This window comes from Eubalaena glacialis, chromosome 15 (assembly GCF_028564815.1).
Source record: "Eubalaena glacialis isolate mEubGla1 chromosome 15, mEubGla1.1.hap2.+ XY, whole genome shotgun sequence".
Lineage (NCBI taxonomy): Eukaryota > Metazoa > Chordata > Mammalia > Artiodactyla > Balaenidae > Eubalaena > Eubalaena glacialis.
In genome coordinates, this window is record NC_083730.1 from 25561337 (window position 1) to 25584291 (window position 22955).

Below are 22955 nucleotides of genomic sequence, written 5' to 3' on the forward strand. Positions count from 1 at the left end.
TGACTTATTTGCTTTTAGTATGTGTTTGTTTTTGCCATGATACATTTTTAAAAACTATTTTTAAGAATTTGAATTTATTGGGGCTTCCCTGGTGGCGCAGTGGTTGAGAGTCTGCCTGCCAATGCAGGGGACACGGGTTCGAGCCCTGGTCTGGGAAGATGCACATGCCGTGGAGCAACTAGGCCCGTGAGCCACAACTACTGAGCCTGCGCGTCTGGACCCTGTGCTCCGCAGCAAGAGAGGCCGCGACAGTGAGAGGCCCGTGCACCGCGATGAAGAGCGGCCCCCGCTTGCTGCAACTAGAGAAAGCCCTTGCACAGAAACGAAGACCCAACACAGCCATAAATAAATAAATGAATGAATGAATGAATGAAGACCAGCCTGGATTTAAAAAAAAAAAGAAAGAATTTGAATTTATCAATCTGTTACAGCTTTTAGACCTTTCAGGCTTTTTGTTATATTTTTGGCCTCATCTCTTACTACTCTCCTTCTTGCAGATTTCATTCTAACCCCACTGACCTCTTTGTTGTTCTTTAAATATGTTAGGTGTGTTTCTACCTCAGGGCCTTTGTGTGTGCTGGTCCCTCTCTCTGGAAGACTTTTCCCTTGTTTCCTTATTTCTTTCAAGTCTTTGTTCAAATGTGAACTTCTTGTTGAGTCTTCCTATTTAAAATTGTAACACACCTGTGATAGATGTCAAATTTTGGGGTACTGAAATATGAATTCACTTTTTATGATTATAACAAATTAGGTGAGTGTTAGAATGCTGTTTGTTTCTTATGAAGGAACAAAAATTTCTAGGTGTAAAACCTTTCAAATAGTGCTTAAATGCTTTTAATGACTAAATGCTTTTAATGAGACTGAATCTGTGGCTCTGTGCCCTTTCCCAGTATTTAAACATTTAACTAACGTCTTTGGCAAGTGTGATGGTTAATTTTGTGTGACAGGTTGAGCTGAGGGATGCCCAGAGGTCAAACATTATTTCATTATTTCTGGATGTGTCTGTGAGTGTGTCTGGAAACAATTAGCATTTGAATAGGTAGACTTTGTAAAAAAGATCATACTCACCAGTGTAGGTGAGCATCATCCAGTCCATTGAGGGCATGAATAGAACAAAAAGGTGGGAGAGGGGTGAATTTTTTCTCTTGCTTAATCTGAGACATCCATCTCCTTCTGTCTTCGGGTATTGGCACTCCTGTTTCTTGGGCTTTTGCCCTCGGACCAGGACTTTTCTGCTTCTCAGCACTTTGGGTTTGGACTGGAACTACACCGCTGGCTTTCCTGGGCCTCCAGCTTGCAGATGGCAGATAATGCCACCTTTAGCCTCTGTAATTGTGTGAGCCAATCTCTTATAATAAATTACTTTCTATGTATATATTTCTTTATATCCTGTTGGTTCTGTTTCTCTGGAGAGCCCTAAATAATGCAGCAAGTGTGTCTAATTCATTGCTACAGTCTGAATGTTCGTGTCCTCCCAAAATTCATATTTTAAAACCTAACCTCTAAGATGATGATGTTAGAAGGTATGGGGTCTTTGGGGGATGATTAGGTCATGAGGGCAGAGCCCTCGTGAGTGGAATTAATGCCCTTATAAAAGATACCCAAGAAAACTTCCTTGCTGCCTTCCATCATAGGATAACATAGCAAAAAGACGCTTAATCTCTGTGACCCAGAAGCCAGCTCTCATCAAATACTGAATCTGCAGGTATCTTGATCTGGCCTCTCAGCCTCCAGAACTGTGAGAAATAAATTTCTGTTGTTTATAAGTTACCCAGTCTGTATTAGTTTGTTATTACAGTCCAAAAGGAATGAGACACTTAGATTGTTTTTCCTAGTTGCAAATCCTCTTTAGTTTGATTGTTTACAGTGAAGTGAGAGAGAGGAATAATTAAGAAAACCTGGGACTTCCCTGGTGGCACAGTGGTTAAGAATCCGCCTGCCAAATGCAGGGGACACGGGTTCGAGCCCTGGTCCGGGAAGATCCCACATGCCGCGGAGCAACTAAGCCCGTGTGCCACAACTACTGCCTGTCCTCTAGAGCCCGCGAGCCACAACTACTGAGCCCATGTTCCGCAACTACTGAAGCCCGCGTGCCTAGAGCCTGTGCTCTGCAACAAGAGAAGCCCGCACACCGCAACGAAGAGTAGCCCCTGCTCGCTGCAACTAGAGAAAGCCCGCGCACAGCAGCAAAGACCCAATGCAGCCAAAAATAAATAAATAAACTTATTAAAAAAAAAAAACAGAAAAAGAAAACCTATGGTCAGAATGAGATTAGAGATTGTGCTCAGACCATCTCTCCTGATTTTTTTTTTTTTTTTCAGGAAATTTCCTGGTGGAGACAGCCAGTTTGAAGCAAATATTTCTCCCATTCATTTTCTTTATGCCCTTCCCATTTTGAAAATTTAAATTAAAAATAATAAAAATATTCACCTATAATCTCATCTTCCAGGATTGCTCTTTTTATTTTTTGCATATTAACATCTGTATGTGTATTCACTCATATGATGCATACTATTCTGCTATCTTTGCTCAACATCACATCATGAAGCAAATATTTTTTCAATAAAGTGTATTTCAAAAGCAGATGGGATGACTTGTTTTATGAGGCCAGCATAACCCTGATACTAAAACCTAACCGTGGCGTTCCATAAAAAGAAAATTACAGACAGATATTTCTCATGAATACAGGAAAAAAAGCTTAAAAAATTAGCAAATTTCATCCAGCAATATAAGAACAGGATAATACATTATAACCAAGTGGGGCTTATCTCAGGAATACAATATTGTTAACACTTGAAAATCAGTATAATATGCCACATTGACAAAATAAATTAGAAAAGCCATGTGATTGTCTCAGTAAATGTTGAAAAAGCATTTGACCAAATTCAACATCTATTCATGGAAAAAAAGAAAAAACTCTCAGCAAACTAGGAATAGAAGGAAACATCTTCAACTAGGTTAAGGGCAGCCATGAAGAACCTGCAGCTAACATTACACTTAATGATGAGAGACTAAAGGTTTACCTCATCTGTGATCAAGAACAAGCCAAGGATGTTTGGTCTTAGCGTTTCTGTTTGCTACTGTATGAGGCCCTAGCCAGTTCAGTAAAGCAAAACAAAGAATAAAAGGCATAGAGATTAGAAAAGAAAAAGTAAAACTATATTTGCCAGCAACGTGATTGTTTATGTAGGAGACCCTAAGGAATATACAAAAGCTATTTGAACTGAAAAGTGAGTTTAGCAAGGTTGCATGTTGCAAGATGATTATACAAAAATCATATACTAGTAGCAAACAACTGGAAACTAAAACCTTAAAAATTCCATTTTAAAATCATATGAAAAACATGAAATACTTAGTAAATTCAACAAATATGTGTACAGCTTATATATTAATAACTAAAAAACATTGCTCAGTGAAGTCAAAGAAGACCTAAATGTAGACATACATCATATCCATGAATTGGAAGAGTCAATATTAAGATGTCAGTATCACCCAGATTGATCTACAGAGTCAATTCATCACATTTGTACCAGAGTATTTCTTGTTTGTTTGTTTTCTTCATAGACATTGAAAAGCTGATTCTAAAATATATATGGAAATGCAAAGAACCTAGAATATCTGAAGAAATAATTGAAAATGAAGAACAACTGGAATACTTACACTATATCACTTCACAGTGTGCTATAAAGCTACAGTTTTGAAGATAACATGGTACTGACCTAAGTATAGACAAATAAATCAGTGGATCAGTATAGGGGGCCAAGAAATAGATCTGTACTTCTCTGGTCAATTGTTTTTTGTTTGTTTTGTTTTGAGAAAAGAAGCAAAACAATTCAGTTGGGGAGGGAAAACTTTTTAAACTAATGGTGCTGGAAAAGCTGATTATATGGGAAAACAAAACAAAACAAAAAAACTTTGACTCCTACTTTCACATATAACATAAAAATTAGAAAAACACACACAATCTTGTTTTAGGCAAAGATAACTTAGAAAGCATACAGAAAGCAATAGCCAAAAAAAGAAAAACTTGATAAGTTAGACTACTTCAAAAATAAAAATCTTGCCTCTTCAAGAGAGATGGTTCAGAAAAAGAAGAGTCAAGCCACAGATGGGAGAAAATGTCTCCAAAACATATAGCTGACAAAAGACTTTATTCTTGAAAATATAAAGATCTCTTACAATTTAAAAATAATTAGGCAAATATCCCAATTAAAAATGGAAAAAAGATTTAAATTGATACTTCACAAAAAAGATACATGAATGGCCAATAAGCACATTGAGTTTTAGTGTGATTAATCATCAGAAAATGCAAATTAAATGCTATAGTGAGCTACCACTACGCACAACTAGAATAGCTAAAATTAAGAAGACTGATAGTACTGAATGTTGGTGAGAATGTGGAGCAACTGGTACTTTCAGAAATTGCTGTGGGTAAAGAAGCCAATCTGAAAAGGCTGCATACTGTGTTATTCCCACTATACATTTTGGGAAAGGTAAAACTATGGAAACAATAAAAAGATCAGTGGTTGCCAGGGCTTGGCAGGAGGAAGGGATATATAGACAGAACACAGAGGATTTTTAGGGCAATGAAACTGTTCTGTATGATACTATCATCAAGGATACATGTTACTACATTTGTCAAAATTTATAGCGATTATAGAAATTACACAGCAGTAGTGAACTCTTATGTATATTATGGGGTCTTTAGGTGATAATGATGTGTCAGTGTTGGTTCATCATTTTTAACATATATGCTACTCTGGGGCAGGATGTTGATGGTGGAGGAGGGTATGCATATGTGGGGCAAGGGTTATATGGAAATTCTCTATACCTTCAGTTTTGCTGAGAACCGGAAACGGCTTCGAAAAATAAAATCTATGTAAAAAATTGCTGTGGTGTATAAAATGGTACAACCAGTTTGGGAAAAGTTTTGACAGGTTCTTATGAAGTCAAATATCCACCTCTCCTCTCATCTAGCAATTTTACTTTCAAGTATTTACTGAAGAGAAATGAAAATATGTGTTTGCAAATGACTTGTATGCAAATGTTTATAAATCTTTCTTCGTAAACCTTCTCATAATAACCCCAATCTGGAAACAAATGCCTCTCAACATCATCGTGTTGTCTGTCTGTACTATTCTCGGTTATTTCTTATGACTTTATGTCCAAGTCACTAAATCTCTCTTCAGCTGAGTCTAATCTGCTGTTAAACCCATTCATTGAGGTTTTCTTCCTTCCTTCCTTCCTTCCTTCCTTCCTTCCTTCCTTCCTTCCTTCCTTCCTTTCTTTCTTTCTTTACTTATTTTTTTAAATCAAGTTTTAAAATTTGGCTATTGTATTTTTCAGTTCCAGAATTTTTTTCTAGAACTTTTTAAAAAGAAATACCTGCTATATTTATATAGTTTACAGGTCCTTGAGAAATTTTTGATTTGAAAAATTTGGCTTTTATGCCATAGGTAGAGTAGGCATAGTTGTATTTGGTAATTAATATTATTATTGGGAGAGTTTTGTTTGTTTTATGGGTGTATGGTGGTTCTTGTTCATGTAGTCTTATCTCTTTATGTGCCTATTTTTGATTGTTTGCTTGTATTTGTAAAGTTGTAGAAATAGTTTGATAGTATGATTTTATCTTTCTTCAGAGGGGATTGTCTGTTTCTGTTGGGTGCCTTGGATTCTTCTTAATTCCGTTTCAGAATTTTTCTGGCCACCCAGGGAACTTAAAGCTGGGTTGTAGCCCATGAGATCGTTGATTTACTTCCTGCTCCCCCTTACTTCCAAGGTAAGGATCCCCTTGAGGATCTCTACCCTGTGTGTGGGGTGGAGTACTAGGGCTTACTCCCTTGGCAGGCTTGGACTCCAGTTTTTGTCCCCTAGATTGTCAACCCTGTCAAAAGCACTGCTTGGATTCCCAGCCACCACTTATGGATCAGGAAACATCCCAAGGCCAAAGCAATTCCAGATGTCAGGCTGACGTCTCTAGGTTTTCTTAGTGCCTTGAATCTTGGCCTTGTAATTCTTCAGTATTTTACTAGCTCTTTGGTCCTTTTAGAAAGTGCCCTTCCAGACCCTCTGTCAATGATTTTTGTTGACTTCATTGGGAATATTCTTCTGAATTTTCTGTCTGTCATTGCTGGAAATGGAAGTAGCCTCAATTCCTGTGATCTCTTTAAAAATTATGTGGTTGTGTAAGTTAATATATAAGCTGTGCTTTATTACATTTTTCATTTATTTTCTAATATTGGTTGATATTTTTTTTTTTGGTTCGGCAAATATTTTCTTATATGACATAGACTATAGACTATGAAAAGCATAGTCCAAAGTCTTGAGTGATGAATATGAGTCAGCCAAGCAGTTTGGGGGCAAGGGTAGAGGGAGCTGAAGCCCTCACACAGACTTGGGAGATGTGCAGGAAGATGGTAACTAGGAAGATAATTGATGGATAGTTTCATTTTATCCATGTGTGTCTTTAAAACATATTTCTTAAATGGCTATTTCAGAGGTTTTCCTGTTTAGATCATTTTTTCCCCCATAGGCAGAACCCAAATTTGTGTTCACAACTTATTTTGAAACTGACTTTAAAAATATCAGTCATTTTCTTTCTTTTTTTTTTAAACTTTTATTTTTAAAAAAATTTTTATTAATTTATTTTTGGCTGTGTTGGGTCTCCGTTGCTGCGCATGGGCGTTCTCTAGTTGCGGTGAGTGGGGTCTACTCTTTGTTGTGGTGCACGGGCTTCTCATTGCAGTGGCTTCTCTTGTTGCGGAGCACGGGCTCTAGACGTGCGGGCTTCAGTAGCTGTAGCTTGCGGGCTCTAGAGCGCAGGCTCAGTAGCAGTGGTGCTCGGGCTTAGTTGCTCTGCAGCTTGTGGGATCTTCCTGGGCCAGGGCTTGAACCCATGTCCTCTGCATTGGCAGGCAGATTCTTAACCATTGCGCCACCAGGGAAGTCCAGTCATTTTCAATACCACTTATAATAGAAAATGGATTAAATGAGGGCATGTTGAGTAATTATTTTTGCTGTTGCTACTAATTCTGTAACTGTAGCCCCAGGAGTCTAGTGAATTTTTTTTTTTTTTTCTTTTCTTTTTGGCCACGCTGCACTGCATGCAGGATCTTAGTTCCCGAACCAGGGATGGGACCTGTGTGCGGCCCTACCACTGGACTGCCAGGGAATTCCGTTTTTGTGTGTGTGTGAATTTTTATGCAGAGCACTAAATCATGAACTAGTTTCTGGAAGCTGGGAGTTTCAGATATACTTTGTCGTGTAAAATTTGTACATGAATGAATGTATTTTTCTTGGTAAATCCCAAATAATATTAATTTCTCACTGTGCCCAAGAGTACAAAGAGACTATTCAACAAATATGTGTGTACTTGTGGCCAGCCACTGTTTTAGGTGCCAGGGATACAATAGTGAATAAGACATAGATTCTAGTTGTGCGTAGGGTAAGACAGATAATAAACAAATTAATATATTAATTAATGTTAGAATGTGACAAGTACAATGGAAAAAAGTAATGTCATGGTATTTTAGTCAAGGTTGTAAGGGAAGGCTCCTTGTGAAGTGGACCTTTTAATAGAAACCCGAAGGAAGTCAGAGAGGGAGTCCTGTCACTCTGGTGGGAGAGCATTCTAAGCAGAGGGAACAGCAGATGCAAGGCCCTGAGGTGGGTGCATGCTTGGTGTACCCAGGGACCACTAACTAGTCCAGTAGAGCTAGAGCCAAATGAGCAAGGATGGGTGAGTGATAGACAAGGTTGGATGGTTAGTCAAAAGTCATGTAGGGTCTTAGAGGCTAGGTTCAGGACTTGGCATTTTATTCTGAGCAGGATGGGCAGCTAGTGGATGGTTATTGTCTTGTTTGAATGTTTGTTACTCCGTGCATTTAAATTTTCTTCTGCTTTGTGGCTATAAGCACTATCTTCAGACAATGAAAATTGGAAATTAGGTTCTTGACATCTTTGCCAAAAAAAAAAAAAAAGAAAAGATTCTGTTTTAGCCATTTCTAGTATTTGTATCTTTGCTGTGTCATTTGAAGCTGTGCTTCATTGTGTACTTAAATTATCTTCTACCCTGCCAGTTTGTTGGAGCCTGCTTTAATCCATTTATTTGAACATTATATTCCCCCCAGCCCCCAAATCTGGTAGATTAGTATAACTTTGAGTAATATTTTCATGTTGGCTGGTAGGGAGGTTTTTGGTTCTTATTGAAATTAGCATCTAGTTCTTACTAGCTGCTAGTGGTAGGCAGAATAATGTCCTCTCCAGCCCAAGGATGTCCACATCCTAATCCTTGGAAAGCTGGTGAATAGATACCCTCACATGTCAAAAGGATTCTGTAGATGTGGTTAAAGTTAAGGACTTTTTGAGCGGGAGATTGGGCCCACTAGGATAATAGAGGACAGTCTAATCACATGAGTCCTTAAAGGTAGAAGAGGAAACCAGAAGGGTGGGTCAGAGAGATGCAGCATGAGTCATTCAAAGCCACTAATGGCTTTGAAGATGGAGGAAAAGGATCCTTGGGTCAAAGAATGAGGCGACCTGTAGAGCCTCGGAAGTGCCCTCATCTTACTGCCAGCAAGAAAATGGGGACTTGGATCCTAGAGTCACGAGGAACTAAATCCTGCCAACAACCCAAGTGAGCAGGAAATGGATTCTTCCCCAGAGCCTCCGGAGTGGAAAGCAGCTTGCTGACACCTTGATTTTAACCCCGTGAGACCTGTACTGCAGCTACGGAACTGCATGATAATAAATTTGTGCTGTTTTAGGCCACTAAGTTTGTGGTGATTTGCTAATGACAACAATATAAAAACTATTGAAATATACCCAACTTCTCAAAGCAGATAACTTTAGCAAATTAAATTTGTTAAATATAGAATTTTGGATGATTCATTCACTCCAGATAATATCTGTTAAGTGCCTACTATTTGCCAGGAAATGTGGTAGGAGCTAGGAATAAGAGAGGTCCCTATCTTCACCAAACTCTGGTCTACAGTTGCGCAGTCAATTTTTAATTTTATATTTTTAATCTTACGTAAAATTTTAAGCATATAAATGTAGAGAGACTAATGAACTCCCATATGCTTATCACTTAGCTTTAGTAATGAACAACTCATGGCCACTTTTATTTCAATTATACCCCACCCACAGCTACCCTCCCCTACTTCTCAGATTATATTTAAGAAAATACCAGACATCATATCATATCTGGATAGTCAATTTTATATGAAGCTTTGCTATGTAGTTATTTCTCGTTCCCCAGTGACATTAGAAAAATGCAGACTTTAATTTTATCATCTTTAACAAAGTAACTTTATCATCTGTGAGTTCATTTGCAATCGTTAGCTATTTTTTTGTCATGAAATTTTGCCTAGGATTCCTTTGGTGCAAATTAGAAAATTACGTAGATCATTTCAACTTGCAAAAGTGCTGCAGAAAATTGTTTTGGGGTTATAAGTAAATTTTAGTGAGTAGGTAAATTCACAAACATGGAATCTGTGAATAAAGAGCATCGATAGATTATACATGTAAAGTGATTTTTCCATTTCCTGTGTTCTTGATTTAGGTTGATAACGTCACCTTCTCTGAGTTCTAAATCTAGAAACCTTGGTCTTTCTTGATTAGTCTTAGTCTTTCTCACCCACTTTAAGCATCCAGTCTGTCACTGAGTGCTATTAGTTTTATTTTGTTAAGCGTCATTTAAGTCTTACTGCTCTTTTCCATGGCCATTGTCATTATTTTAATGGTGGTCCTTATAACGTCCTAACTGGATAATTTATTGCTGGTATTTTTTGTTTCTGGGATTAATCTGAGCATTCTCCCACTTCAAGGTGTCCCCCAACCTCTTATGCCTCCCTTCATTCCACAATCCCTGATTTTGGATACATCAGGCATAGGGTTGAGTCAGTCACATTCTTCAGTTCAAGGGTCACTATCATCGTTGGTTTGTGTAAGGCCCATCTCCCCCTCCATTTAATATTAATCCATTTACTTATTCCCATTTATCCCCATTCATTACTCCTTTTGTTTCCCATAAACAGCCATTTTAATATGTTTAATGCATGCATTTTTTATGTATATGTCCGAGTACAAGATGTTATACTTATGTGTACATGTATTTTTCTTTTTTTTTAAACATCTTTATTGGAGTATATTTGCTTTACAATGGTGTGTTAGTTTCTGCTTTATAACAAAGTGTATCAGCTATAATGTACATGTATTTTTAATATACATAAATAGAATTCTGTTATAGAACTCATTGTTTTTTGCTTTTTCCTCTCAGAATTGTTTTTAAGAGTTGCCTGTGATGCTAAATGAACACCTAGTCTATTGCTGTTAAAACTGCTCCATTGTGTACATCCACATTTTACTTATCCAGTTCCTCAGTGCTGGACACCTGGGGTGCCTCCAACTTTGCAACACCACGAATAATGAATGTCTTTATATTATTTATCTATTACTGCACAATAAGCTACTCTAAAATTTAGAAGTTTAAAACAACATTGTTTCAATACCGTATGATATCACTTATATGCAGAATCTAAAATAGGACACAAATGAACTTATCTATAAAACAGAAACAGACTCACAGACAGAGAACAGACATGTGGTTCCTAAGGGCATGGGGGTTGGGGGAGGGATGGAGTCGGAGTTTGGGGTTAGCAGATGCAAACTACTGTATATAGAATGGATAAACAACAAGGTCCTACTGGATAGCACAGGGAACTCTATTCAGTATCCTGTGATAAACCATAATGGAAAAGGATAAAAAAAGAATATATATGTATAATTGAATCACTTTGCTGTACAGCAGAAATTAACACAACATTGTAAATCAACTATACTTCAATAAAAACAAAACAAAACGTTGTTTCACAGTTTTTTAGTATCAGGAATCAGGGTACTGTGTAGCTTGGTGCCTCTGACTCAAGTGTCACATGAGGTTGTAGTTGATCTTATGGCTGGGGCTGTGGTCTCATCTGAAGGCTCAACTAGGAAGGACCTGCTTCCTAGACTTCTCACTTGGCTGTTGGCAGGATTCAATTTCTCTAGGGCTGTTGGACTCAGTTCCATACTGGCTGTTGACTGGAGGCCTCCCATAGTCCTTTGCAAGGTGTACTTCTCTGTATGTCAGCTCACAACAAGGCAGCTGGCTTTCCTTGGAGAAAGCAGGTGCCCAACACAAGCCACGGTTGTTTTGTAAGCCAGTCTCCTCTCAGAAGTGGCATGCTTTCACTTTTACTGTATTCTCTTGCTTCTAAGCAAGTCTCTAGATCCATCCTACACTCAAGGGGAGGCAATTACACAAGGATATGAATAGCAGGAAGCAGGGATTATTGAGGGTCATTTTGGAGGTTGCTCACCACAGTCCTCAGACATATTTCTGTGAATTTTTCTTTGGCATATACATATACTGGGTTATAAATTGTTCTCTAAAATAACTGTGTTGGTTAATATTACTATCAGCAGTACATGAGGGTTTATATATCATTATGTGCCTGCCAATACTTTACATTTTCTAGGACATCAAGGGATATTACACTGTTTTAAACAGACTGTTTTTTATCTTTTGCTCTTTTTTTTCCTAGTGAAGTTCTTGGCTTTTTCTTGGCTTTTTGTGGGAGTTGCTTGTAATATTCTAGATATTAGTTCTTTGTTCTTCTTCCATTTTATCATCTGCCAGTTAACTTTGTTCAGGGTTTCATTTGTTGAGCAATAATCCTTAATTTTGATGTAATTAAATGCTTTTATTTATTTATTTACTTACTTTATGCTTTGTGCTCTTAGGCTTTTATTTAAGAAGTCCCTTCTTGTGCTTAGGTTACAAACTTATCATTGTACATTTTCTTCTATTTTAGTGTTGCCATTCACATCCAAGTGAATGTAGGTCTTTAATTCTTCTGTAGTCAGTCTTTGAATATGTTGTAAGATAAGGAGCCATCATTATTTTTCTTTATGAAATAAGCCAGTTTTTCCCAGCACCATCTTCTGTACAATCTGTTCTCCATTGATTTATGGATCCATTTTGTTGTATGTTTCCATAGAAACACAGGTTTGACCTGTACAGTCAGTGTTCAATTGAGTTCCATTGGTTTGTCTAACTTCTTTGTGTGTGCTTGCAAATACCATACCGTTTTTATTGCTACAGCCGTGTAACATGGCTTGATATCTGGTAGAGGAAGTCCCTCTCTTCACTTTTCAGTTTCAAGATTGACTTGGCTATATGTTTATTCTTTCATAAAAATGTTAGAGTCAATTTATGAAGTTTGTGAAAAAAACTCAGTGAGAATTTTGGTTGTGATTAAGATTAATTTGTGTAGAATTATCTTCATGGTATTTAGTCATTCCATTCAGATCATCCTGTTTGCCCTTTATTAATTTTTTAATACTAATAAGTGGATGCTGACCAGCAAAATGAATAGAAGATACCCTCTAAGTCAGTCAACAGCATCCTGGATCCTTTTTTCATGAAATTCCCTTTACATTTTTGTTGCAAAGAGTATTCCTTTTGTATTATGATTGTGTATTATACGGCCTCAGCATATTTCTTCCTTTTTGCTGTTCTGAGTTATGTATGCCTGGTACACTATGCTGATGACTCTGTTCAGGAAGTCCTAGTTAGTTCCAATCAAAATCAGAGCAATAAAGATCCCTCCCATTTGTGATGTTCTCCCATTTGTGATGTTGTTTGGCCCAATTTATTTTGAAGGAGAACAGCCCTCTGTTCTAAATCTACATTCTTTCATTAAAGTTGTCAGACATAGTATTTATTAATAGTCATAGTTTTTAGTTTAAACAAATTAAAGCAGTTTCTTCCTGGATCAGGGACCTAGTGTAAGATGTTAAATTGTAAACCACTGCTGTTGTTTTTTTTTTATTATTGATGCAATGACTAAATGCATTAACAAGTGTACTGGAGGTAGTCACCTACCTAGATAGGGTGTACTGTGGCAAGATACTTGTTCTTCAGGATTTTGCTTTAAGCCCTGACCCAACTGAAAAGCCTAGCAAATTGACTACAGAGTATGGATTCCTGACAGGCATAGGCTGTATGAATAAATGATTATTGTGATTCAAAATCCTTTGGGTTTTGAGCACCCAAATCATCATTATTGAAGAATTAATGAATCCTAATACAACACATCAGGGTTGTTTTTCATTCAATTCAAGAAATAAGTACAAATGTAAGATGTGCCTTTTATGTGGTTAATATTTACAACAATAATTATGGAAATTTCAGGAAAGAGAATTGTTCTACAGTATTAGATTTCTGAGTAGAAATGAGATTTATTCGTTACATAATAAGATCATTTGCACGGGTCTCTTGTGTTTTGTTTTGTATACTTTGCTTTTAAAAGATACTTCATCAGCAAAATAACTCCGTAAATATCCGGTAGAATTAGAACTTAAAAATCTGGTAAGCTTCTCCATTTCTAGAATCAAGTCCTCTTTAATTTGTTTAATGAGCTTCATTTAAGTAGGTGTTAAGTATTTTTCTTTGGGCTTTCCGTGAATATTTCAGTTCTGTAAAAATATCTGATATTCTTTTGGAGCTGTTACTCCTTTTGTTGTGTTGTTGAGATTTTCACTTTCCTGGGCTAACATGTTACTCTTCCCCATGATAATTGTGTTTAAACTTTTGCAATAATTGAAGATTTCTTGATGGCATTTGTTCCTGCTAGTGCTCAGCCAAAATTTTGTTTCCTTTTTATTTGTTCTAAGATTTGTTTCTAAAAGGGGTTAATGATCTTCGGAGGACAGTGGTAGTCCTTCATAAAAGAAATATGCTTAATAAAACAGGAACAATTTGTTTACTGTTCAGATTTTGCTGAACAGGCAGAGTTGGCCTTGAGAAAGTAGACACTTAGAGATAGAAGATCTAGGGTATACCATAGTTCTCACTGTAAAGTTATTATCAACTCAAAAAGACATTGTTGTCTTCCCTACACTGTGACTTCTTTTCAGTTTTACAATCTGAATATTTGTTTCCGTGTTATAACTAAACAGAGAATGAGCATAAGGGCTTTAGAGTGGACCTTCAAAGCAGAACACTGCTGGTAACTGTTTCCATTATACACTAATATATTGATACTTGTCATTCATTAGTAGATGGGACCTGGAAAATAGGAAAGTAATGGGATATTTGACCCAAGGACGAGAACTAATGACAAGGAAGGGTGTCATATTTTCGTTTGACTTAATTTTTATGTTAAGCATACTAGTATTTTTTGATAATCCGGAAGCATATTGAATATTTTGATCTGAGTTTTTAAATGTATAGTTTATTTAGAAAAGAGCAATATCTTAATCTTCCAAAGTGATCATTATTCTGATTTGTTTCCTATTTTTCCAGAGATATTACATATGAAATATCAGTAGAAGCTGTGTCAACAATGGTGGTTTTCCTTTCCTGCCAACTCTTCCACAAGGAAGTTTTGCGACAGAGCATCAGTCACAAGTACTTGATGCGAGGTCGATGGTATGTTTCTATTTTAAATTTGTCAAGTTTTTTATTGTATTAATCTATAGTTCTCGTCTTGTCCTCTTTCCTTAGTGTTGTTCCATATCTCCAGCCAGACATTTCCTCTGGTTGTTCTATCAGAACTTCAAACCCAACACATAAGGATCTGCTTTCCTGTCTAAACTATCCATCCTCCCTGCCCCTTTCATCCCCTAGCTTCATTACGTTCTCTAATGGTTTCTTTGTAGAGTTGAAACTTTGAAGCCATCTTTTTTTCCTTCTGCATCATTCTCTATGTCTAAGCATTCATCCAGTCATATTTGTTCATTGAAATTATTTGTATCTTCCCCTTCCCACCAGTCCCATTGAAACGACTACTGCAGTGTATGCCCCGTCACCATGTGTTTGGACTTCCCCAGCAGCCACTTAACTGACTGTTCCTACTTGCATTTAGTCAACAAATGTTTATTGTGTGCTAACCATGTGCCAGGCATGTGTTAGGATGTGGAGCTGTGCTCCTGAGCAGAGCAGAAGCTTACAGTCTCCTGGTGGGTCGGGACGGGAGTAGATAAATATTAAACACACACACACACACACACACACACACACACACACACACACACAGAGAGAGAGAGAGAGAGAAGCACCTTTGTGTTTCACATCCCTCTTGCTACCTTGATTATACTTGTGGCACATTCACAGAATCCTTTAGGGCTCTTTTGGAACATATTTGAAAATCACTGATAATAGGGATAAAAGGCCTTAAGCGTTGGCTGAAGAGTCTATTCAGAAGTTTTCTCCAGATTGCAGGAATTGATTTATCACCAATTTGTGGACACATATCCCTTTTAACCTGTTTTCTCTCCCTTCTCCTCTCGTTCTGTTACTTAAAAGCAAAGGGTATTAACATTAAAAGAAATCTGTATATATATGGATATGTTTTTTGTATGCATGCATAGATTGAATAACTTCATATTTTTATTTATTTTAAACAATGTAAGATATTTAACAATTATTATATTGGTTATATGTTGAATATTTTGGATATATTGGGTTAAGTCAAATATACTATTCAAGTCAATTTCCATACTTTTAAATTCTTGCTTTTTCCTACTGACTCTGTGTTACTACCTCCCTTCAAGTGCCAAGTACTGTATTATACACTGAATTTATAATATCTCACCTGTTATACAGATTACACATAAGGTAACTGAAGCTTAGGAGTTGAAGCGATTTGATGAATGACATACGGCATAGTAAGAGGAAAGCCAGATTTAAGCCTCAAGTCTGATCTCAAAGCCCATGGTCTTCACTGTTGTGACAATGCCAGATTTCTTTGAATTGTGCTAATCCCTTTTATGTCAGTAGATTATATAGGTTGTATTTATTACGATACAAAGTCAGTTGACTCCCCAAAATCTGAGTTTATTTTCTTCTTTTTTCTTTTTGTGTAGCCTCCCATATACCAGCAAACTGGTAAAGACCTTGTTGTATAACTTCATCAGGCAAGAAAAGCCGCCTCCTCCAGGAGCACACGTTTTCCCTCAGCAGTCAGATGGGGGAGGGCTGCTGTATGGACTGGCATCAGGAGTAGCAAGTAAGTCTTAACCAGATTTTGTCAGGTCTTTGATATACGTAGGTTTTGTCCAGTTAGTCATGAGAAATTCTGTTCAGTTGGCTGCCACTACTAACTGTTAGATTGCATCTGTGCAGCTGGTTAAATGGGAAATACTGGAAATAATTTAAAATATTTTTTCCATTTGGTGCACTGATTTATACAAGGAAATATATGCAAATCATGAATAGACTGTTTACCTATAAGAGAACATTTTTCAAGAAGCATATTTATGCATATTGCATGCATTCTAGCTGTACAATATAACTACAGTTATGCTCTTGGAAACTTACCGCTTGTGTTTTATGAGGAAATTATTCTATTTTAGGGGCTTTCTTGGTTAGGATTTTACATGACTAATTAGGTATAGTTTTCTTATTATACTCAATGTTTCATTTGTTCGGTGACGAATTAGCACATTTTGAAGAGTCTTGTAATAAATTCTGAAGTGGCACAAATGTGAGTTTTATCAGATTGGAAGCAAATTTCATTAACTGAAGAAAGTCCTTTCCCACCATCCAGTAAAGCCTCATTTCTGCTTCACAACGTTTAGACCTAAAGAGACCAGAAATACAAGAGGACCTGGGTCATGTGAGGTTACGTCAACTGAACTTGTGCTTTGTTCTGAAGGAGGAACAAAAACTAGACTGGCACTTTGGCAGTTGTAAGGTCTGCCTGGGTGCTCTTACTAAAGAAACAGTATACGGTCTGCTTAATTACACAGTGCAGAGTTCAGCTGTCTGAAGGAATTTTAAATGGAGCTGAGTTCCACAGCTGAATTAGGCTGGGACGTGCTCTCCACACTCAGGCAGGGGCATCAGTTTGTTAGGAAAATGGAGTACTGTGGGATAATTTATGGGATGAGGAGTCTCAGGAACCCCTTTGGATGAAAAGATCTCTGTTCTAGGTTTGCCTTCCTTTGATTTCTTTCAGTATTATGAGTTGAATTACATTTGTAATCACTCATGGCTCTGTCTTTGGTGCTGAGTATGCTACCTAGACCCCCAGACCTGCAGAGGTTCATCCTCCGAGTCACCCCTCCCACTGCCCTCATTGTTTCCGATGAGGAAGCTGTACAAGGCTTGCTCATGTTCGGCCTCTAAAGGCAGCACAGGAATCCTGTGTGCCTGTGGGAATCGGGTGTCCTGTGGGAAGGCTTGATTAATCCATTAGTGTTTTCTTTTTTCAGTCATTAAACTGGTGTAAGTATTCAAAAGCTGAGTATTTTCCCGTTCTCCAATATGGTTGGACATTTTTTTTGGAGGAGGTAGTAGAAGTTCATTACCTGCTTTCTTCAAAACAGTGGCAGTGCTTCGCAGTTTTTAAAAATATAGACTTGTGTGTAGTTCTTGATTTTTCTTGCAGTTAACGTGTCATCATAAAGAAGTCCAGTATGGTATGTGGTGTCATTAGTACTGGGTGCCAAAAAACTTGACTTGTTAACTTTAGATCTACTCTGCGTATCGGAAGGAAGTTGCTTACTTTTCTTAGCTCCCAGTTTCTTTGTCTATCAGATGTCGATCACGGTTGGAATAGATGGTCTCTGAGACTATTTTCACATAACTTTTAATGGTTCTCTGGTCTTTTCCCCTACCATTGAGAAATTTAATTTTCAGCTAAGGGCATTAAAAGAGACTTATAGTGTGCCTGTAGTCATAAGATGTTTTACATAGCTTCTTAAATCTTCATAAAATTATTCATGTAAAAGTATAAGTGATGGAGTAATTTATTATTTTACAGTATGTGACACAAAGAATTATGAAAAAACAGCCAAAGGATGTTTTCCTTTTAGGTAGCACAGCTATGTATTGTGGGCAAAAAAATAAAAGTAAGAATGGTCATAGTCATGTAATTTTGAATTAAGCCACATTACATGAAAGTCAATCAAGCTGACAAAGGAAATTTGACTTTAGTTGTGTCATCTTTTGATTTGATGATCTTTTGGTTGGTAGTTAAGGAATTTTCTTACTTTAATATTAGCTTGAGAAAAATATGATTTGGAAGTTCCTCACTGAAAAAAAAGTTAGATTCCAAAGCCAAATGTAAATTATAAACCCTTTTGGGTTTTTAATGGCATTTTCGTTGGGATTAAATTTTTCCTGGATATATCAATAGAAAACATTTCCTTTCATAGCAGGATGTGTATAGTATGGTTTGCTTAAATTGGTTCCTTTAAATCAGGGTGCCTTGTTTAAAAAAAAGCTTAACAGTTTTGGACAGTGAGGTTTTGTTGTTACTGGAAGGGAAGAGGAGAATCTTTTTGCCAGAACTGGGGTCCCGAGGAGTGTGAACTACACATCTGGACCTTCAAAGGAGTTAGGCAGGGCCCTCCCCGGTTTATTCTCCCTTTTTTCAGATTTGTATCTGGCTGTTACACTGTTGCCCAGACTTTAGCAAAAACTCTGTTGCTTCTTGCATGCCTGACATTCTTCCTTTTTCATACTTTTATTTGGGTTATCTTTTTAACCTAGAGTCCTACTTCCTCCTCTCTCGGACTGATTTTTCTGCTCCTCCATGCCTTTTTTTTCTTTTTTTGGCTGCATTGGGGCTTTGTTGCTGTGCGCAGGCTTTCTCTAGTTGCGGCAAGTGGAGGCTACTCTTCATTGTGGTGCGCGGGCTTCCCATTGTGGTGGCCTCTCCTGTTGCAGAGCACGGGCTCTAGGTGCGCGGGCTTCAGTAGTTGTGGTGCAGGCTTCAGTAGTTGTGGCTTGCGGACTCTAGAGCGCAGGCTCAGTAGTTGTGGCGCACGGGCTTAGTTGCTCCGCGGCATGTGGGATCTTCCTGGACCAGGGCTTGAACCCGTGTCCCCTGCATTGGCAGGCGGATTCTTAACCACTGCGCCACCAGGGAAGTCCCTGCTCCTCCATCCTTTAAAACCATTCTCAAGTACCACCTTCTCCACAAAAGACTTCCTTTCTACCTCCTGGCTAGATGTGATCTTTTCCGGAGGCACTTAACACTCTACTTTGTCTTATGATCACTAGGTACAAGCATCATTATCCCTCCATTGGCTCTACATACAATAAAATGAGAGCTAACATATATCTAACACTTCAGAGTTTACAGAGCAACATTTATGTATCTCACTTTATTCTCATAGCAACTTTGTGAAATAGATGGTTTTACTTTTTTAATATAGTTGATGAAGAGATGTTCCTAGTTATTAAATTATTTGTCTAAGATCACATAGGAAAGAGGTGATGTTGGTTTGCACTTTGACTCCTGACCTTTGCTATCTGGACTTTCTTTTTTTTTTTTTCATTTTATTTCATTTTTCTTTTTCAATTTTTAAAAAGTTTTTTATTGAAGTATAGTTGATTTACAATGTTGTGTTAGTTTCAGGTGTACAGTAAAGTGATTCAGTTATACATATACATATATCCACTCTTATTTAGATTCTTTTCCCATATAGGTCATTACTATCTGGTCTTTCATTGTCACCACTTCAGTCCTGAGTGTGTAAGCTGCTTCATGACTTATGTGAGGGTGTGTGCTGCAGCAAAGCACCTTATATCTGTGGACTGTCAGTAAATACTTGTTGTATGTAATTAAATACCAAAAGCTAATACTTGTCTGCACTCAAGATAGATGTGAACTCAGTTAAGATAACATGTCTATCATTGACTGAATGCCTTACGTTTGCCAATCACTTTAGTAGTTAATTTACATACATGATTTCACCTACTCTTTATTTAGTATCTTTCTTTTTTAACATTTTATTGTGGAAAATTTCAAAGATGTACAAACATAGAGAATGGTAGAATGAACCTACTATCTATGCATAACCCATCTTCAAGAATTATCAACACTTTGCTATTTTTTCCACTTACCTTTCTCCTTCTCTTTTAAAAGAACTTTTTATTTGGAAATAATTTCAGACATATATAAAAATACCAAAACTAAAAAAATCCCCCAAATTATATACCTTTAACGAGGCTGATTTATTGTTAACATTTTATCCCATTTGTATTGTATTTGTATTCCTCCCCCCCATCTACACACACACACACACACACACAAATTTTTTTAAAACCATTTTTGAGGATAAGTTATATGCATCATGGCCCTTTACCCCTAAATACTTGAACGTGTATTTCCTAAAAGGGGATGTCTCTTTTTTTTTAACTTTTGTTAAAAAAATTGAAGTATAGTTAATTTACAATGTTGTGTTAGTTTGAGATGTACAACAGGGTGATTCTGTTATTCATATATATATATTCTTTTTAGAATATATTACGAGATAATTGAGTATAGTTTCCTGTGCTACACAGTAGGTCCTTACTTACCTATTTATATATAGTGTGTATATGTTAATCCTAGACTCCTAATTTATCTCCCCCCCATCCCCTTTGGTAACTATAAGCTTGTTTTCTATGTCTGTGAGTCTCTTTCTGTTTTGTAAATAAGTTCATTTGTATCATTTTTTTAGATTCCACATATAAATGATATCATATGATATTTGTCTTTCTCTGTCTGACTTCACTTAGTATGATAATCTCTACATCCATCCATGTTGCTGGAAATGGTATTTTCATTCTTTTTTTAAAATTAATTAATTAATGTATTTTATTTTTTCTTTCTGGCTGCATTGGGTCTTTGTTGCTGCGCACGGGCTATCTCTAGTTGCAGCGAGCGGGGGCTACTCTTCATTGCGGTGCGCAGCCTTCTCATTGCGGTGGCTTCTCTTGTTGGGGAGCACAGGCTCTAGGAGCACAGGCTTCAGTAGTTGTGGCACGCAGGCTCAGTAGCTGTGGCTCGCGGGCTCTAGAACGCAGGCTCAGTAGTTGTGGCACATGGGCTTAGTTGCTCTGCGGCATGTAAGATCTTCCTGGACAAGAGCTTGAACCCGTGTCCCCTGCATTGGCAGGCAGATTCCTAACCGCTGCGCCACCAGGGAAGTCCTATTTCATTCTTTTTATGGCTGAGTAATATTCCATTGTCTGTGTATGTTTGTGTGTGTGTATGTATGTATATATTTATATGTGTATATGTGTGTGTGTGTGTATACACACACACACACATATACACATATAAATATATACAGGAGTGGGATTGCAGGAGTGGGATTGCAGAATCATATGGTAGCTCTATTTTTAGTTTTCTAAGGAACCTCCATACTGTTCTCCATAGTGGCTGTAGCAATTTACATTCCCACCAGCATGTGCTTGTGCTTACACCTTGGAATTTCTAAGCCGTTAGATATGAAGTGAGGCCTGGTCATACATATTTTCAGTAAGCATTCTAGATGGTTCTGAAAAACCTGGTCCATTTCTGCACCACTCTGTGGTACGGGTCCCTTTCCTATGCTTGCATCTGTTCTGCTGTGGGCCCATCATGGCAGATAGTTGAGCCAATTCTGTTAACTATTGGGGAATACATTGTTTTGAGGCAGCTCTAATGGGTTTAACTGACACTCTTCTTCAGTATTATCTTGCTTTCTCTTCTTATTGCTCTCTTGCTGATGAGGTCCAGTTTATCAGGATTGTTGTTTTTAATTTTAATTTATTTTTTTATACAGCAGGTTCTTATTAGTTATCTATTTTATACATATTAATGTATACATGTCAATTCCAATCTCCCATTTCATCCCACCACCACCACCCCCACCCCCGCCACTTTCCCCGTTTGAGTCCATACTTTTGTTCTCTACGTCTGTGTCTCTTATTTCTGCCTTGCGAACCGGTGCATCTGTACCATTTTTCTAGATTCCACATATATGTGTTAATATACGATATTTGTTTTTCTCTTTCTGACTTACTACACTCTGTATGACAGACTCTAGGTCCATCCATGTCTCTACAAATGACCCAATTTCGTTCATTTTTATGGCTGAGTAATATTCCATTGTATATATGTACCACATCTTCTTTATCCATTTGTCTGTCGATGGGCATTTAGGTTGCTTCCATGACCTGGCTATTGTAAATAGTGCTGCAGTGAACATTGGTGTGCATGTATCTTTTTGAATTATAGTTTTCTCTGTGTATATGCCCAGTAGTGGGATTGCTGGGTCGTATGATAGTTCTATTTTTAGTTTTTTAAGGAACCTCCATACCGTTCTCCATAGTGGCTGTATCAATTTACATTGCCACCAACAGTGCAAGAGGGTTCCCTTTTCTCCACACCCTCTCCAGCATTTGTTGTTTGTAGATTTTCTGATGATGCCCGTTCTGACTGGTGTGAGGTGATACCTCACTCTAGTTTTGATTTGCATTTCTCTAATAATTAGTGATGTTGAGCATCTTTTCATGTGCTTCTTGGCCATCTGTATGTCTTCTTTGGAGAAATGTCTGTTTAGGTCTTCTGCCCATTTTTTGATTGGGTTGTTTGTTTTTTTTGTATTGAGCTGCATGAGCTGTTTATATATTTTGGAGATTAATGCTTTGTCCATTGATTCATTTGCAAATATTTTCTCCCATTCTGAGGGTTGTCTTTTCATCTTGTTTATAGTTTCCTTTGCTGTGCAAAAGCTTGTAAGTTTCATTAGGTCCCATTTGTTTATTTTTGTTTTTTTTTTCTGTTACTCTAGGAGGTGGATCAAAAAAGATCTTGCTGTGAATTATGTCAAAGAGTGTTCTTCCTATGTTTTCCTCTAAGAGTTTTATAGTGTCCGGTCTTACATTTAGGTCTTTAATCCATTCTGAGTTTATTTTTGTGTATGGTGTTAGGGAGTGTCCTAATTTCATTCTTTTCCATGTAACTGTTCAGTTTTCCCAGCACCACTTATTGAAGAGGCTGTCTTTTCTCCATTGTATATCCTTGCCTCCTTTGTCATAGATTAGTTGACCATAGGTGCGTGGGTTTATCTCTGGGGTTTCTCTCCTGTTCCATTGATCTATATTTCTGTTTCTGTGCCAGTACCATGTTGTCTTGACTACTGTA

The 22955-nt window shown here is 37.4% G+C and overlaps 1 protein-coding gene across 4 annotated transcripts in view; it reads left to right on the top strand.

Moving 5' to 3' along the window:
* DYM (dymeclin) overlaps positions 1-22955 on the top strand; it is a 389413-nt gene that overhangs the window by 89659 nt on the left and 276799 nt on the right. For all 4 annotated transcript variants that reach the window (XM_061170204.1, XM_061170205.1, XM_061170206.1 and 1 more), the window contains 2 exons: positions 14351-14476; positions 15913-16055. In XM_061170204.1, the coding sequence (XP_061026187.1) occupies positions 14351-14476; positions 15913-16055 (269 nt within the window). The remainder of the gene's footprint in view (positions 1-14350; positions 14477-15912; positions 16056-22955) is intronic.